Source organism: Dendropsophus ebraccatus, chromosome 2, assembly GCF_027789765.1.
Source record: "Dendropsophus ebraccatus isolate aDenEbr1 chromosome 2, aDenEbr1.pat, whole genome shotgun sequence".
NCBI lineage: Eukaryota > Metazoa > Chordata > Amphibia > Anura > Hylidae > Dendropsophus > Dendropsophus ebraccatus.
Window position 1 is genome coordinate 201,248,839 of NC_091455.1, and position 19,581 is coordinate 201,268,419.

The following is a 19,581-nucleotide window of genomic DNA, read 5'->3' on the forward strand; positions in this document are numbered from 1 at the left end:
GTATTTTTAGTATATTCTTTATCTTTTATATTTATAAAAAAAAAAAAAAAAAGTTATTTTGTGAGCGGAAATTGTGTAGTTGACACATCTGGTGAAGTGTATTATCCTGTCGACGTAACTCTGACAAGCGACCTAAGCAGCCTTGCGGGAGTCAAAACAGAAAAACTGAGTAGGCACAAATATGTGGCATAGCCGGGGGTCTTCATTAGGACCCATATTGCTATAAAAAATAATCTGCACCCCCTCCTCCCAGCTGGTGGGGTGGCCAGAGTCACAAAACCTTTGTTGCCCTGTTTTGGTGCCTAATTTTCCTCCACCCCTCCCCTCTCCATAGAGAACAATGAAGACAGGGGGGAGAGAATCAAACTGCTTTTTCATGATAAAAATGCATTTTTCGGCTAATAAACCCAATTAGAAAAAGTTTTTTTTTTTAAATCAACTGTACAATTGATTTCTGCAAAAAAAAATGTAAACGACAGTGACACTTTAAGAACACCATTGTGACTAAAAAACATGGCCACAGCTGCTGGGCCCCTACACGTACCTGTGTGTTCTTGGTCTCTGGGTCAGTGATGCGGTCCTGCCTGGACTGTGCTGACTTCCAAGCCTAGCCGGACTGGTCATGTAATCATTAGGAACCGTAGGAGGTTTGACGGGTTCCAGGGTCTTGTATGGAGTATTGCGCCTGTATACAGGAAGGAAATGTATAAATGAAGACATTTACAATAAGGAAAAACTCCTGTCAATCACAGCAAGCAGAGATCTTAAAAAAGAAGCTGTCAGCTGTATATCAGGCTCAGAGCGACAGACACGGACAAATAGCTGCTAGGGAGATGCAACAAATAATACTTGTCTCTTAGCTGATGGCTGTTTGCAAAGCTATAAAATCCTGCTTTTCTTCCAAGTCATAAAAGCTGGGCTGAGCTGCAGCATGCACACCTTCTCCCTACCCTCCTCTTCTTAACTTACTGCACTGAGTTCTGTAAATCAGTCATACAGAGCAGATGGGTAAGGGAGTGAGGAGGTGTGCATGCAGCAGCTCAGCCCCTATGACTCGAACTGAGAAAACCTGATTTTATCGCTTTGCGGCTACTTTTTTTTCCCTATGAGCCATCTGTCCATGTCTGCAGCCCTAAACAGGATACAGATCTGACAGATTCCCTTTAAGAACTATAGAGAAGCTATATAGACTGTATATTTTAACACTGTAATCCATCTGATTATTAATAGAATAAGGTTTACTTGCTTACACTGAAATACATACATTAGACGACAACTCAGTAACTTCCCTTTAATTTCTGGTTTTCTGGTTAACTGCTCTTTAAAAGGGATTTTCTGGTCTGTGACCGATAAATGTTGTTTTCAGTTTCAACATCCACATGATCATCTGACAAGGTTAAATCTCTGCAAAGCCTTGGTTTTGTTTAAGCTACAATTGTATCCAGTCCAGGGAATACCCTGCATGTTAAATCCTTAAAGGGATTGTCCAGGCTTAGAAAAACATGGCTGCTTTGTCCAGAAACAGCATCACTCTTGTCCTCAGTTTGGGTGTGGGTTTTTTTTTCTTGCAGCTCAGTTCCACTAAAGTGAATGGAGCCGAACTGTAAAACCGCACAAAACCTGAAGACAGGGGTGGCGCTGTTTTTGCACAAAAATGGTTTTTTTTTCTAATCCTGGATAATCCCTTTAAGATGGAACCAATCAGCGCGATTGTGCCGATACGGTAAAGATCTACTGGGCAGCTCCCCGAGGCCACCAGCTGCATTTGCAGCAGTGGCGCTACATGGGGGGAAAAAGCTGTTTTATTCTGGCATGCAAGGCGATAGAGGGGCGGCAACTAGTCATCTGGGTGGGGAGCCGCCCATGACTAGTCACGGCGCTCTGCCTGTAAACACGGTCTGCGGGATTGATTGACAGACAGAGAGGCCAGTTAGTAGCAGTCTCAGAAGGGAGGGGGGAGACAGAGAAAAGCTCACACAGATTTTTGTGTCTTCAGCAGAAAGCAGAAGCTCAGAGCTAGGGGAAGGAGACTGAATAAATAATAACAAGTATGGAAGGAACTTTTAGTCTCACCATGGGCAGCAACATTATTATGGTAATTAAGTTAATAGCAGGGGTCTCCCATTTAGGACCCTTGTCTATTGGCAAGATCAAAGTGGATCTCACTCTGGAGGACCCAGTACATCCAAGAATTACACAGATAGGCCACGTAATTCAGTGGGAAGGGTGTAATGCTTCATTTTACCTGCAGGAGTGCTGAAGAGTAAGGGTGCGTTTATACAGACATTTCTCTCACAGATTATTGAAGCCAAAGCCAGGAACAGACTATAAACACAGAACAGGTCATAAAGGAAAGACTGAGATTTCTCCTCTTTTCAAATCCTTTCCTGGCTTTGGCTTCAATAATCTGTCACATAAATCTCTGTATAAACGCACCATAACTGAACACTTTCTGCCATGTTGAACAACAGATTATAGCTGATCACTGGCCATCACCGCACATAACATGAATGATCAAGACTTAAAACTTTACTTTGCAGTCTTACCCCAAGGTACCCCGGCCCTGCATGGGAGGACTAGGCGGCTTCTGCGTGGGAGGGTTTGTCCTGCTTAATGTGCCGGTTCTCGCTGCCTGGTTGCTTCCATGCTGGGTGGGAAGAATGACAAATATTAGGAACACATTTCTAGCAGACGATCAGAACGGTTATTATAGCTATTATATTAGGATGTCAGGGTTCCCAGACATAGCTTAAGGATGACGGAAGTCCGATGCTACTGGAATTCTGCCATTCACTCGCCACTCCCAACACCAACCTAACACATTCATAGAATAGGGTTTTTTTTGTTGTTTTTTTAATTCCTCAAAGTTTTTCCCAAAGGCCACCATCTCAGTCAATAGTAAAGAGGGCCAAATGCTTTACGGGACATGGTTACCCTTTTAAATTTGGAAACAATTGGTTCGGCAGCCTTCTCTGAACCGGAATGCTTGGTATTTGACTCCCAGCGTCTGGAGAAGTTGAATGCGGCCTTGAGAGTGCTGGAAAACATGGACACCGGCCTAGGCATCTAACTTCTCCAGATGCCAAGCATTGGGGTTTGAAGACCGTTGTCCAACCCGAACAGTCCGCCTTCTCCAGATTGGGCTTGGAGAACATTGTCGAACCTGAACAGTTCAGCATGTTTCGCAGCCTACAGTTGTATCCATGGTTTCCAGGGCTCCCTAGGGCAGCATCCAACTTCTCCAAATTCTCACAGCGTTTGGGTTCGAAGAATGTTGCCAAACCCAAAGAGTTCATCAAGTTCTCCGAACACTAGTAATGATGTCAATCTACGGACCCCAGTCAATGGTAAAGAGGGTAAAATGCTTTACGGGACATGGTGACCCTTTTAAATTTGGTAACAATTGGTGTTGCGGGAACTTGCCAAATGGTTCGGCAACATTCTCTGAACCTGAATGCTCGCTATTTGACTCCCAGCTTCTGGAGAAGTTGAATGCAGCCTTGGGAGTGCTGGAACAAATGGATACCGGCCTAGGCATCTAACTTCTCCAGATGCCAAGCATTCAGGTTTCACCTTCTCCAGATTCTGAGTGTTTGGGCTTGGAGAACATTGTCGAACCTGAACAGTTTGGCATGTTTTGCAGCCTACGGTTGTATCCACGTTTTCTAGGGCTCCCTAGGGCGGCATCCAACTTCTCCAAATTCTCAGAGCGTTTGGGTTCGAACAACTTTGCCGAAGTGTTCGTCAAGTTCGATGAACACTAGTAGTGATGTCAATCTACGGACCCCAGTCAATGACTCTTGACTCTAAAGCTGTCACACCTATATAGATTCACGGTCAATATACAAGAACAACCACCAATTTGGAAAACCATAAATACACATATAAATCGTCCGACTTGTCTGGGAAGCCTTCCATAACGAAATGCAAGTGAAGGAAGCAAAAAAGGGTCTACAAAGTGAGGGAAGCACTATGATGGAGTTAGACGGATGAATGGCTAGGCTAGAACTACATCAGTGATACACGGGTCACATCAAGCTGCAGTGAGTGTCCAGAGGGATGGGGGGGGGGAGGAGAAGAAAGATGGAAGCTGGAATGGATGGATGGATGGATAGCTCGACAGCCGCGGTTACTGGCATTATGGGGTCAGATGGGATGAAATGACGAAGAGCATTGCTTACCTTGGCTTTTAGCCACTTAATGATGGCAAGAAGGGAGAAATAGAAAGGTAAAGATTAATGAATGATCACAATGAGAGGTCATATATTAGACAAACATGGAGAGAAATCCAATAAGGGAGTACAGCCTTCAATTCATTATGACAGTACCCTGCCCTAGTCTTCAATCTGACCTGTTGTATATGGTGGAAACTCCATTTTTAATACCAGGGATGGCGAAAAAACTGAAGATATCAGAACCCAGACATAACAATGGTGGAGCCGGTTATAGGACATGAATATCGATGGCCTCTTCTTAGGAGGTCGGGGAACCTCTGATCAACGTGAGGGTCCCATATCTAACAACAGGCCAATGTCTTATATGACAGATTCCAGCTTTCCAGAAGACTGCAAAAGGTCAGCTCTCTCCAGCCGTTGCTCAACTACAACTCCCATCATGCCTGGACAGCCAAAGCTTCAGCATGATAGGATAGGAATTGAAGTTTTGCAACAGCTGGAGGGACAAAGTTTCCTACCCCTGATGTAGGAGATGTCAGCAATAAATCCAAAAAATATTCTAACGATGCAGCGTATTTTATTTTACAAACATTTTGTGTGTTCCTATACGAACAATGTACCAAATTAAAAAAAAAAGAAAAAAAAAGTACAGGTTCATGCAAGTTCTGCATCCCCCCCGCCCAGCGAACAGGCGGAGAGCTGGCGGCAGTCTCATAAAGCCGCCCATGTACAGCGCACAGCTGTGGAAGTGGACTGGAGCACACAGCCTCCCTATCTCCGCTGCCAGATGCGGCCTCGGACATGTGTTACACACCACAACTTCCTCATCAAAGAGACGAGAGAAATGTCAGCACATGCACAGCCAAGAGGAAGAGCAAGGGAGGATCAGCGGGGGACACAGCGGCGGGGGGGGGGGGGGGAGAACACAGCATGTCTGCTAAATCCTGGAAACGGATGACGGACGGCAGCGACTGGCACTCATACTGTACTCGGTATTGATGTCTGGTCATCTAATCCTAGAAATCCTCAAAGGCTTCCCTCTTTAACCTGTTATGGACAGTGCATAGAGCTGCACCATGGTAGGTGTATGGCAGGGGTGTAAAGCTACTGCAATCTACCTGGGACGGACAGTGTGCGGATGTCAGGGAAGGACGGGAAGACATTACCAAATCAGACTTCCTCGTAACTATAATGTATGGAGCAGAGGATGGTGGCTGCTGGGTCTCAGATCATCTCTTCTGGTAATCCATGTCACCAAAGGGAGAACTTCACCCACGGCAAAACTACAATACCCAACATGCCTGGAGAAGCATTGCTTTTGGCTTAGCTGTCCTGGCATGATGGGAATTGTAGTTTTTCCAACAGCTGGAGGGCCACGAGATCCGCATCACTGGTCTAAGATGGTTTAACCCAGGGATGAGGAATCTTCGGCCCTCCAGCTGTTACAAAACTACAACTCTCATCAAGCTAAAGCTTTGGCTGTCCAGGCATGAGGGGAATTGTAGTTTTGCAACAGCTGGAGGGCTGAAGGTTCCTCATCCCGGGTTTAACCCAACTCTTATCTCCACAACCAGTGTTGTCCAGGCTTAGGGCCCTATTACACGGGGCGATTATCGTGGGAAAAATAGTTATATCGTTCGAATTTAAACGATAATCGTTTGTAAGTCATTGATCGTTAATTTAGATTTCAACCTAAGGGTTCTATTACACAGAACGATTTTGAACGATTAACAACTAACGATAAACGATCGCAAACTAGATTGTTTATCGTTCACCATATTACACAGAATGATAGTCATAACTTAGGATTGTTACTATGATGATTTATTCCTTCTGATCCCAGCAAAACAATGAACACTGTGCAATTACACTGAACGATTAGTGAGCAAATGCGGAACTTGAGCGAACGAATGTGGAATTACAGCGAACGATTAACGATAATTTTAGGTTCAGATCTAAATCAACGATCAACGACCAATACGAAAGATTTTTCGATCGCTGCCTGCAATTACACAGAACGATTATCGTTTAAATGAGAATATAACGTTTTTTCGCACGATAATGTAATAGGGCCCTAAAATTATCATTAATCGTTCGCTCAAGTTCCGCATTTTCCATTAAACGTTCAGTGTAATTGCACATTGCTCATTGTTTTGCTGGGATCAGAAGGAATAAACGATCATAGTAACGATCGCAATAACGATCGTAGTAACGATCATATCCAACGGCCATCGTACTGTGTAAAATGGTGAACGATTTCAGGTTAACGATAAACAATCTCGTTTGCGATCGATAGTTGTTAATCATTAAAAATCGCTTTGTGTGATAGGACCCTTAGAAAAACATGGTGACTTTCTTCCGGAAGCAGCACCTCTGTTGTCCTCAGTTTGGGTGTGGTTTGCAATACCGCACACAACCTGGGGATAGGGGTGGCACTGTTTTTGCAGGAAAGTAGCTGTGCTTTTCCCAACCTGGAGAGCAGGATAAGAGGCCTCCAGCAGCTACTTCTCCCCTAACGTCTATGACTTAGCCAAATTGATGATACTAGACGTAAAGCAATCCCCATGGGTGCTGTATTCGGCCCGGGCTATGCAGTCATGAAATATTCAGACTACAGGGGATTCAAGGAGACTCATCATTTCTCCCGTCCTTGCGTTGCCCGGTTATGGGTTTTCTCCGGCTCCTGACAGCAGCCATTACGATGATGTATATGCAAATGCAAAAGGTTAACCAACACCATAATAACAACATCAGAACAATCTGCGGGACGCCTACGAATTCTAAACGCTTCGGTCTATGGATCCAGACGCGGCGGTGGTGGTGATCCAATGAGATTCCAGCTGGGGGAGTTCATGCCCTTTGGGTCATCCATATATCATTTAACACAAAGGCGAGAGTATAAATCTTCGCTCCGTCTCCCGAGACAAGGGACCCTCCCAGAGCCGCCGCCGCCTCATAGGAGGAGATGGAAACGATTACACGGACTGGCAGAATAGGCACGCTGGAGAGAAGACACGTCCCGGCTAATTGTGTTACCGCTCCGGGAGGGGAATAGCTATCTTATGAGACAATGGACGTTACTCACAAGATGCGGCCGGATTCCCAGATTGTCTTCTCTGTAATAAGACGCTGAAGTACTAAAGCGCCATATGCAGCAATGGTAGATGGAATTCTGCTATAGGACTCATGGTACTCTTACTGACACCAGTAATGGTGAAGAACCTCTGGGATGACAGGACGTGGTTGTTGGAGTGATTACTACTATGGGGTATTCCTTACTAAAAAGCCTTTTCCCAGGTCCCTCCCTCCTCTCTCTCATCCACTGCTCATTATCAGGAAATCTTGACTCTTTTACATCAGTCGGGCCCTGTGTATGGAGGGGGGAGGAGGGAGATTAGTCGGCAGCAGAGAACAAATGATTACACAGCAGGACCTGTATGAAAGCCGGTATTCAGAGGTCAGAGCTGACTTCAGAGGAGATAGCCCGGTGATGTAGCTGTAAATTAACTCTTTGTTGTCCTGTTTTGGTGCCTCATCTCCCTCCACCCCTCCCCTCTCTATAGAGAACCATGAAGACAGGGGGGAGAATTTCAAACTGCTTTTTCATGCTAAAAATGCATTTTTCGGCTAATAAACCCAAACACAAGGTTTCTTAAAATCGCCTGTACTATTGATTTCTGCAAAAAATTTAAACAACAGTGACACTAAGTTAGGATAGGTCATATGCTTGACATAGCCTAAAGTTGGTCATACACATCTATAAGGGACGGCAATCTACCAGCAGTTCCCTGACTACAAGGGCAGCCATATATAGGGCTCCATCCAGCTGTATATAGGGCTCCATCCAGCTGTATATAGGGCTCCATCCAGCTGTATATAGGGCTCCATCCAGCTGTATATAGGGCTCCATCCAGCTGTATATAGGGCTCCATCCAGCTGTATACAGGGCTCCATCCAGCTGTATACAGGGCTCCATGCAATTGTATATAGGGCCTCTTCTCCTGTGGGCGCCCTGTGATGTCCAGGCAATACCAGATCCAGCCTGTGGGCTAATGTGGCGCTATATCTGTGGGAAAGGCAGACCCTTTTCTCTAACCTGGGGTGACTAGAAGTCCTCGTCCACGGCCAGATGGATTACTTCTTTCCCTGACATATCACACTCCACATTTCTGTCACTTCAGATTAAGATTCTCAATGTAGGAAAGAAGCCAGAAATTCATGACATTCTTTGGTGAAAACCAGATGGCGAGTGACAACCCCTTCCCGTCAGTATCATGGCCGACTATAAAGCACAGCAAGCCACATACTCGTATGACCGGAGTATGAGAACCGACCCAGACAGTAACTATCTGCCATTGAAGTAAGTGGGACCCATGCCAGTCCCGGCAGTCGTGGGGCAGCGTGATCAGGTACGGGTGACCTTACTGTAACTTTGCTCATCTCTAATCTGTATATAAAGGAAACATAACTTCCTGGAAAGATCAGCTGATCACATGGACTACTTAAAAGGATTTTTTATATAAAAAATGCCCTTAATGTTTCCTTCCTAAACCTCCAGACCCCGAATGGCACTAAAGCCTTCCCCGATGCTTTCAGCAGGACCGGCCGACTGTACGGATACATGACACTAGAAAATGATTGGGCATACTGGATTTACACTGCCTGATCCTTAATTTTTGGAAGCAAAGTCCGGAGGAGAAAGCCGCCAGCCAAACAAATGTTCTGGAAAATAAATGGAGGCCGTATAAGCTTATGATAGCTGATGGCTGTACAGACCCGCCACTCATTCTATGGAGAGCTGTGCCTGCCCTAGTGGTTGTCACCCAGTAGGTGGCAGGTGTTATCCAAGATCAGAAAAAACAGCGCCGCTCTAGTCCCCAGTTTGCGTGCGGTATTGCAGCTCAATTCTAATATAGTGACTGGAGCCAGGTTGTAATACCACATACAACCTGAGGACAAGTGAGGCGCTCTAAACCTGGATAAATACTTTAAAGGGTATGTTCCCACTAGGGAACGTGAGGGGAAATTTCAAGTGAAGACCGTGCGGTGGACTGCGCTTGCAGTTCAGCCTGTCCCATTGACTTCTGAAACTCAATCCGCCGTCCACCCAAAGGATTGACATGCGGACGGCATAATATCACTGAGTCAAGGAAAAGGCTGAACTTCAAGCAGAGTCTGCAGCGCGGCCCCCACTTGAAATTTCCACGTGTTCCCTAGTGGGAACATACCCTTAAAGGGGTTTTTCAGGTTTGGAGCGCCTCTCTTGTCCTTTAGGTCATATACAGTATCACAGCCCGTCTTCATTCACTATATTAAAACCGAGCTGCAATACCGCACACTGAGGACTAAAGCGGCGCTGTTTGTGGAAGAAAGCGGCCATCTTTTTTCTAATCTTAGATAACCCATTTTCTGAGCATATTCTATAGTGGGAACAGACCCCAACAGTGTTGTCCAGGGTTATAAATACAAGGCTGCTCCCCCCTCAAAAAACAGTGCCACCCCAAGGTTAGATGTGGTACTGCAGCCTAGCTCCACAATGAGACACCAATACCACTAGAAGCCATGCACAAGTGTGGCAGCCATGACTGTGTAATCCCGGACAACCTAATTATTGCAGCCATTACCAACCTGTCCTTCTCTAGTGATTGCAAAACTACAACCTTCAGCTGTCAGAGCCTGATGGGAGTTGTAGTTGTGTAAAAGGTTGGGCTACCGATGCTGCAATCACTGCGCGGGGGCACAATGAGAGCGGAGTCCCGGCTGTCACCTTGCTGCCATTCAGTAAGTGATCCCCCCCAGTGTGGGAGAGAAGAGACGTCAATCCTTTATTCTGAACGCCGTGCGGTGCAAACAGACGTGACATAGAGGTAATAAAGAAATAGCAGAGCGCTCGGTGTTGCTAGGAGATAGAACCACGGCCAAAACTTTTGTTTTTTGTGTAGGTGGATCTACACAGCAAAGCCATGAAAATACAGTACCATAATGGGTGAGCTGGCTATAGTCTATAGACCAGGGATGGGGAACCTTGGCTCTCCAGCTGTTGCAAAACTACAATTCCCATCATGCATGGACAGCCAAAGCGGCTTTGGCTGTCCAGGCATGATGGGAATTGTAGTTTTGCAACAGCTGGAAGGCCAAAGGTTCCCATCCCTGGTCTATAGACTATAGCCATGCCTGGGGGAAGTAGCCATGCTCCGGAGAGAAGCTCACATGCAAGTGGATGGGCGGCCAGGCTTTCCCATCAGACACAGCAATGCGGTTGTTTAAAGTGTGTCGTTTAAGTGTTTTTTTTTTTTTTTTTTAGAAATCAATAGTCCAGGCGATTTTAAGAAACTTTGTCATTGGGTTTATTAGCAGAAAAATGCATTTTTATCATGAAAAAGCAGTTTGAAGCTCTCCCCCCTGTCTTCCTGGCTCTCCTATGGAGAGGGGAGGGGTGGAGGGAGATGAGGCACCAAAACAGGGCAACAAGAGTTAATTTACAGCTACATCACCGGGCTATCTCCTCTGAAGTCAGCACTGATCTCTCTGACCTCTGAATACTGGCTTTCACCCAGCTCCCGCTGTGTAATCCTTTGTTCTCTGCTGGCAACTAATATCCCTCCTCCCCTCTCCATGGGTTATACAGGGCTCGACTGATGTAAAAGTCGAGATTTCCTGATGAGCAGTGAATGAGAGAGAGGAGGGGGGGGGGACCTGGGGAAAGTCTTTTTTAATGCAGATAATGGCATATTTGCCTAATAAACCCAATTACAAAGTTTCTTAAAATTGCCTGGACTATTGATTTCTGAAAGAAAAAGAAAAAAAAACACGACAGTGACACTTTAAGGAATTAGTACAGGGCGGCTTTCTATCCCCCGGGGGGGGTGAGGAGAGCATGGGAACAGATCCGGCCTTGTGCTTTAGCTATTGGGCTGGAATCACACAAATAACTCATCTCATTCTATACACAACGTACAAACATAAAAGATACAACACAGTATAAAGTGTAAGGAACATAGGAGCCATACAGGGTCAATACCGAGAGATAGAAGATTATTAGTCAAGAGCCCAATGCAAGATGGCAAATCCCCAATCAATGGAGAGAGGTCCTTTAGTATAGTGTATATGGTTCTGGGCAGGATTAGAAAAAACATAGCTACTTTGGGACAATAAACAGCGCCACTCCTGTACACAGGCTGCTTGCAGTACTGCAACTCGACTATTCACTTTATTTAAAATAAATAACGGTGCTGAGAACTTCTATATAGAAAGGGGGGGATGGGGGGCGAGGATAATAGGACTTAAAAGTGTTAACACCACTTAAAACTTTTTACATCAGTTGAGATGTCGGAGTCCCACCCCCGCTTCACCCCTTCCATGTGACCAGTGGGACACAGGGATGATCCATCTATCACCTATAAACTGTATTACAAGGGGAAACCTATTTAAAGTGATAATGACTACAGGGCAGGGAAGGATTGGGCGTCATATATTAGGACTGACGGAGCGATCACCTCCATACGGATCAATAATCGACTCATGTGACACACAGTATATAAAAGGGAAACCATCATCAAGTCCACAGAAGGGCGACATCTTACTAACCCGATCTATGAGAAAACGAGGAAACATAGAAGAAAAGAAGAAGTGAAGGAGTCTGGTATATAGGAGCATTAGGGAGGAGCGATCTCTTACCTTCACGCCATGGCCTACATCGTCAAGCACCGTGTAGTCTATGGGCTTTCGAATGTACCTGACGGGGCGCTCTATGTTGGTCGGCGCTATAATCTTATGGCTCCTTGCAGTGTTCTTGTTGGTAGTTAAGATGCCGATCTCTCTGCGAGCCACCTTCTCCTTGTGGATGTCCACAGTCTGCGAGGAAGACAATGGAAGATGAGGCGTCAGCATTTATTACAATCAATGGTAGATGGTCTGATAGGATTACTACATGGCCACAGCGCCTCTTCCTGTCCTCAGTCTGGGTGAGGTATTGCAGCTCAGTCCCATTGAAGTGAATGGAGCTGAATTGTAATACTGCACACAACCTGAGCACAGGGGGTGGAGCTGTTTTAGTAAGAAAGCAGCAATAGAGTAATGCAGTGATGGATAATACTAAGGAACCCAGTTGTGTCAGTGAAGTCCATTGGGTGCAGTCCGTGTCGCCATCTTGCAGAATTCTCGATCATCTTGCAGCTGGTACGGTCTATGAGGAAGTTCTCACATATCACTTTATCCTGCCAGTGAATATTTAGCTAATATCTGAAGCTGGTGCTGCTTCTTGTGGTTTTTCTGCATAATAAAGATATCTGCAATAGTGACCGACCGAGCTTCAGAGGTCAACAGGACATGACGTCAACTAGCGCAACCACACCATGGTCCATGGGGGCCACATACTGCCTTAAAGGGGTTATCCAGCGCTACAAAAACATGGCCACTTTTCCCCCTACTGTTGTCTCCAGTTCAGGTGCAGTTTGAAATTAAGCTCCATTTACTTCAATGGAATGGAGTTTCAAAATCCCACCCAATCTGGAGACAACAGTAGGGGGAAAGTGGCCATGTTTTTGTAGCACTGGATAACCCCTTTAAAGTCCCTGACCGTGGGACAACATAGTCAGTGCCCACCATGGTGATGCCACTATACATAAGATTTAAAGGGAATCTGTCACTACGTATATAGTGCCTTCAATGAGGGCAGCATGAACTAATGACCGAAATGCTGGGATCGGTGTATTATTTCCATCTTTCTTTTCAGCCGTTCTTCTAATATGCAGGAGAATAGGATTTTTCTCACACCCCTCCCCCGCCCTCTAGCTGTTGATTGACAATTGACTGACAATACACAGCATGGATAGATAACTGCCAATCAGCAGCTGGTGGGCGGAGTTTTCTGCTTCTCATGAATATCCAGGACTACTGAGCACATGCACATAATGGAGAGGGCTACTTATTGTCCATGTTATTCAGGAGGATATCTCAGAATCAGCAGCACAGAACAAAGTAAGTGATACATCATTCTGTTTAGCTTCTCTGTCACTAGTTTATGCCACCCTGAGATAGGACACCATAAACCTGCTGAAAGTCTCTGTAAAAAGGGGTTGTCCAGGCTGAGAAACACAGTGACTTTCTTCCAGAAACAGCGCCTCTCCTGCCCCCAGGTTGGGTGTGGGGTTAACAGCTCATTTCCATTGACGTGAATGGAGTAGAGTTGTAATACTGCATACAACCTGAGAACAGGGGTGGCGCTGTTTTTGCAAGGAAGTAGATGTGCGTTTTCTAATCCTGGAGAACCCCTTTAAGAAGAACAAAGCTCCAAAACCCATCTCACCAGGGAAGTAATAGATAATTCTCAGATATGTAGATTTATAGATTTTTTTCATACTTCCTCTTTAAAAAACAGATAACTTGCTATGTAGAGCATTAAATCCCTGGGCCGGTTCCCACGCCTGGGTTAGTTCCGCCTGGTCGCGCTGTGACATGGTAATCACATCTGAAGGCATGTAATTGATCTCCTCCATGGCACGCCACCAGCCAGGATTCCCCGCATACACTGTATTTTTAGCTCACGGTTATTTTCTTGATTCATTCGGTCGATTAAACAAGGCGGCAAATCGGTGTCTTAAGTAGTGGTATAAGCCGGGGACAGGGGCAAGTGTGAGGAGAGATGCCCACCATACCACCGTGCCCCCAAGGGTTAGAAAGCTTGGATCAGGACTACACCTAGACCTTCCGGCTGAAGGGTAATGTAATGCAGCCGCCCCCTTAACCCCTTCTGCTCCCATTGTCTGTATATACATTACCTGTCTCCTGCACGGGGTCCCGGCATCCTGCTCTCCCGCCCAGCCAGTGTGTTGCCCAGCCGCAGCCACTGAATGGCTGGGCGGGAGAGCAGGACCTCGGGACCCCGTGCAGGAGAGAGGTAATGTATATACAGACACAGCGGAGCAGGAGCCGATCGGGAGCAGAGGGGGTTAAGGGGGCGGCAGAATTACATACTCGCAGCAGTCTTTCAGACCGCTGAGTGTATGTAGTGACAGGGAACTGCCAGACTCGCTGCGAGATTTATGCTGCGACTCGGTAGGTGTGAACAGACCCTTAAAGGGAATAATCCAGGATTAGAAAAAAAAAAAAAACTACTTTCTGGCAAAAACAGCGCCACCCCTGGCCTCAGGTTGTGTGCAGTATTACATTTCAGCGCCATTCACTTTAATGTGACTGTGCAGCAAAACCCCACCCAAACTAACCCTAAACTTGGACAACCCCTTTAATTTTTTTTTTCTCTACTACTACATAGTCAGAAAACGGGGTGGGGGGAGGATCCTGCTGCAGCTAAACCTCTGTCAGCCAACCAAGAGACGCTCAATTTGTATTTCTTATAGTGATGCAAAAGTAAATCAGATCAAAAAGGAAAAGAACAAAAAAGGGAAGAGTGGGGCTTCTTGTTATGTATGGTGTGTATTCTGTCATCCAGGTATGTGGGAGACTTTATGACGGATTTACAGGAACTGCTGCTGTCAGACTCGGTCAGCCATCGCTCTGGTTTTGGTGTGGGCTCCCGGCAGCCGCTCAGGTCACATACAGAAGTTGCGAGTTCTCAGAAAGCCGAGAAGTGAAGCTTCGAGACTGAGGTTATGGCTGACCAAAGGTAGAATCAGTCCTGACCATAGAAAGTGCTAGTATGAGAAGACTTCTATATACCTATGAGCTGGCCAGGAAAGGGGTATATACTAAGGCCACCCACCGTCCACTAGACTCCTAAGCATAGTCTTACCATACCATACCTCAGTCTGGGTGAGGTACAGCAGCTCAGCACCACTAAAGTAAATGGAGCCGAATTGTAATACCACACACAACCTGAGGATAGGGGGTGGCGCTGTGTTTCTAAGAAAGTAGCTGTGCTTTTTCATCCCAATACGTTTCTTGATACCAGGTATGAGCCCGGCTCCGGTATACATCTACCCCCAAAGCCAACATCTCGGAGAACACAGAGCTACTAACTGATGGGGAAATACAGCTGTAATGTAAATGTTAGCCCGGGTGCAATCACAAAACAAAAAAAAAACAAAAAACATAAAATATGTTACGGCAGCTGAAGATTATGCAAATCCGACACTTTACGAAACTGAAAATTATGTAAAATGTCAGCAGGTGCAGAGCAGAGCTCAGGGTAAGGACTGTTCTCCCGGCTACACTGTGAGGAAGCTGCACAGAGTGATCTATATGGAGGAGGAAACATGCTGCATCACCTCCTGCACATGAATCAGCCCTGGTGGCTTCCTGTGTGACATGAGGCGGACATGTTCCTCACACGTGGACCTCACCCCATCATATAGCAACCTGCCGCAAGGTGGATGTACGGTAAATACACCGAGCCACCAAAACATTAAAACCCCTAATGTTCTGTAGGTTCCACATGATGCCAGGACACGAAGGGGGAGAATTATCAAACATGGTGTAAAGTGAAACTGGCTCAGTTGTCCCAAGCAACCAATCAGATTCCACCTTCCATTTTCCAAAGAGTCTGTGAGGAATGAAAGGTGGAATCTGATTGGTTGCTAGGGGCAAGTGAGCCAGTCTCACTTTACACCATGTTTCATAAATCTCCCCCTGTAGGTCTACACTTTCTCCTCTGAGTGGGAGGACAAACATAATGCTGATTATAATATTATATTTATTGTGTTTTTATACTACTAGCTCCAGTGAGGTTTTTAAATTTCAAATCAACTGGTGTCCGAAAGTTATACAGATTTGTAATCTACTTCTATTTAAAAATCTCCAGTCTTCCAGTACTTATCAGCTGCTGTATGTCCTGCAGGAAGTGGTGTATTCTTTCCAGCCTGGCACATTGCTCTCTGCTGCCACCTCTGTCCATGTCAGAAACTGTCCAGAGCAGGAGAGGTTTTCTATCGGGATTTGCTTCTGCTCTGGACAGTTCCTGACATGGACAGAGGTGGCAGCAGAGAGCACTGTGTCAGACTGGGAAGGATACACCACTTCCTGCAAAACATACAGCAGCTGATAAGTACTGGAAGCCAAATCTATATAACTTTCTGGCACCACTAGCCATCAGGCTTCCTATGAACTAAGGTCTCTTGCAAAACTACTATCTTTAGCTCAAGAAAAAAAAAAAAAAGCCATGTTCATGTACACCGACCCGAGTCACAGCTGGTACTAAAGTCTGAAGCTGCATTCATAATTCTGCAGGCTTCAGAGCGGAAATCCCCTAAACATATAACAGATCTATATGGTGATGTGTATGATGGGATAGACAGCATTACACCAGGTCCTGTACAGCAAGATCTATCACCACAGGAAGCACTTAGGGGAGCGTCTGTTGACTGTTTGTAATGACAACCAGCAGAATTAAGAATGCAGCTCTGGACTACAAAACAATAGGGAGCCTGAACTTTCAGGAGTAAGCTGGTGACTGTACCTGGGAGATATGGTTGATGGAGGACTCCATCCTCCGCAGCTGGGAAGCCTGGATGTCCAGTAGCTGCAGGACATTGTTGGCCAATGCATTGATCTGATAGGCGACGCTTGCCAAGGATTGGGTGGTGTAGGCCTTGGTCTCTTCTAATGCTTTCCTTTTATCTGGAGCCTGGATGGGGAAAAAAAAAATAGTCTCAGTTTAATTTTATAGCAGGAGACATTTCATAGAGAACAAGTCAACGCAACAGCACTAGTTATAGGCGTCCCCCACGTGTGGTGAGCGAAGGAAGAACGGGAAACGGCTTAAGGGGAGATTCACACCTGGCAGACTTTCTGAAAAATCACTTCCATTCAAGTGGATGGGAATCAAATCTATATAACTTTCTATCAAAAAATCTAATCTCTTCTAGTACTTATTAGCTGCTGTATGTCCTGCAGGAAGTGGTGTATTCTCTCCAGTCTTACACAGTGCTCTCTGCTGCCACCTCTGTCCATGTCAGGAACTGTCCAGAGTAGCAGCAAATCCCCACAGAAAACCTCTCCAGACTGGACAGAACACACCACTTCCTTCAGGACATACAGCAGCTCATAAGTACTGAAAGACTTGTGATTTTTTTTTATCAGCTGCTGTATATCCTGAATAAAGTGTTGTATTCTGTCCAGTCTGGAGAGCAGGAGAGGTTTTCTATGGTGATTTTCTACTGCTCTGGACAGTTCCTGACACGGACAGAGGTGGCAGCAGAGAGCACTGTGTCACACTGGAAAGAATACACCACTTGCTGCAGGACATACAGCAGCTGATAAGTAGTAGAAGACTGGAGATTTTTTTTTAAATAAAAATAAATTACAAGTCTCCGGCACCAGTTCATTTGAAAGATTTTTTTTTTGCTGAATTACCCCTTTAAAAGATTAATGGAGGTGTAAGCGTCATGCTAGGTCTCCCACACTACTGTTTGTCTATTCTTATCTGAGGAAGAGGCCGTGTGCCTTGAAAACACGTTTATAATTATTGGACTTTTGAAGTTTGGATTATCCCTTTAAAAGATGGACACTCCACTTTAGGAGACTCAATCGGGGCGAGTACAAAGAGCGTCCCTCACTCTGGAGGACCCATTATGTCCATGCATTACAAGGACAGCTCAAGTCTCCAGTGGTCGCTGTGTAATGCTCAATTCGTCCTGCAGGTGGTGCTGAAGGGAGATTGAGCATGTGCACCCGTCGTTCCACTTGCAGGACGCCCCGTAATTATTTTTTTATATAAAAATGATTGAACAAATTCTGAAAGGGAATCTAGGATCTCACATAGTGAGTCACACAAGTACAATATGGCCGCGCCCGTGTGCCGACATGTCTGCAACCTATCGCCCATAGGAATGTGCAAACACACGGTGAACAATGTCATAACCTTGGAGAGCCGGCATGCTTCACATAGCTGCTGTGACAGCCCACCGTGCGCTGCCAGAGGGTTAACCCTTTATCACCCAGTTTCGCTCTTGAGGATATACCTCAGCAATATATCCAGGAATCCCGTCATGTAATCTTATTACACATCGACCACTGCGGAGCCGAGCAGACGGCGGCCCGTCCTATGACAGCGCGGAGAAGATGTAGGGAATTGCCGTGCATGCGATTGCACAACATACAAGTTCTGCTTAAAGTAGATTTTTCCGCTTTGAACCTGCAGCAGACTTGGTTGTACATCTAGCACCAATGTGAGAGTCTGACCCACTGATTAAAAGGGGTTGTCCAGCGAAAATCTTTTTCTTTCAAATCAACCGATATCAGAAAGTTATACAGATTTGTAATTTACTTCTTTTAAAAAATCTCAAGTCTTCCCATACTTATCAGCTGCTGTATGTCCTGCAGGAAGTGTTGTTTTATTTTCAGTCTGACACAGTGATCTCTGCTGCCATCTCTGGCCGAGACAGGAACTCTGTCTCGGTTTTCTATGAATCCCCATAGAAAACTTCTCCTGCTCTGGACAGTTCCTGTCTCGACCAAAGGTAGCAGCAGAGAGCACTGTGTCAGACTGAAAATAAAACAACACTTCCTGCAGGACATACAGCAGCTGATAAGTATGGGAAGACTTGAGATTTTTTTAATAGAAGTGAATTACAAATCTATATAACTTTCTGACACTAGTTGATATGAAAAAAAAAAGATTTTTGCTGGACAACCCCTTTAAGAGAAAGATGGTGCCATGTCCCACGCAGTGTCCTACCACGCCATTCAACTCTATGAGCCTGATTGAGATGGCCAACTGCAATCATGTGAATAGAGTGGCACTGCGCATGTCCATCCACCACTCTACATATCCTTGCTCATGTGCCAGTAGTTAAATCCCTCTGATCAGATGCTTCTCACCTATCTTGCAGATGTGGGGGCAATAAAAAATTCTTCTAAATCAGCTGGTGTCAGAAAGTTATATAGATTTGTGATTTACTTCTATTTAAAAATATCAAGCCTTCTCATACTTATCAGCTGCTGTATGTCCTGCAGGAAGTGGTGTATTCTTTCCAGTCTGACACAGTGCGCTCTGCTGCCACCTCTGTCCATGTCAGAAACTGTCCAGAGCAGCAGCAAATCCCTATAGAGGTGGCAGCAGAGAGCACTGTGTCAGACTGGAGAGAATACATTACTTCCTGTAGGACATACAGCAGCTGATAAGTACTGGAAGACTGGATATTTTCTAATATAAGTAAATTAAATGAAAGAAAATTACAAATCTGTATTACTTTCTGACGCCAGTTGATTTGAAAGATTTTTTTTTTTTACCAGAGTAACCCTTTAAGTCATCTCCATCTTTGAACCCATTACCAGCCATAGGAAGCAGTGATCACTATGGCCGTTCTGTTACCCATCTTTCCTATAGTTCTGAAGGGGAAGAAAACAGCAGTACAAATGTGTTACAACATCTTCAGCCTCTGGTAACTCATCATGGACAGGAACCCATCCTTGACTCCAATGGTGGCCAATTGGATCCAGTTAAGTGCTC

At 45.4% G+C, this 19,581-nt stretch overlaps 1 protein-coding gene across 7 annotated transcripts in view; it reads right to left on the reverse strand.

Moving 5' to 3' along the window:
- Window positions 1-19,581, reverse strand: part of ABI1 (abl interactor 1) — a 54,485-nt gene that overhangs the window by 15,514 nt on the left and 19,390 nt on the right. For 4 of the 7 annotated variants that reach the window (XM_069959112.1, XM_069959110.1, XM_069959107.1 and 1 more), the window contains exons 2-6: window positions 16,588-16,755; window positions 11,853-12,029; window positions 4,182-4,196; window positions 2,547-2,647; window positions 545-685 (exon numbers count right to left, since the gene is read on the reverse strand). In XM_069959112.1, coding sequence (XP_069815213.1) covers window positions 545-685; window positions 2,547-2,647; window positions 4,182-4,196; window positions 11,853-12,029; window positions 16,588-16,755 — 602 coding nt within the window. The remainder of the gene's footprint in view (window positions 1-544; window positions 686-2,546; window positions 2,648-4,181; window positions 4,197-11,852; window positions 12,030-16,587; window positions 16,756-19,581) is intronic. The other 3 variants (XM_069959113.1, XM_069959111.1, XM_069959108.1) reach the window with 1 other exon arrangement.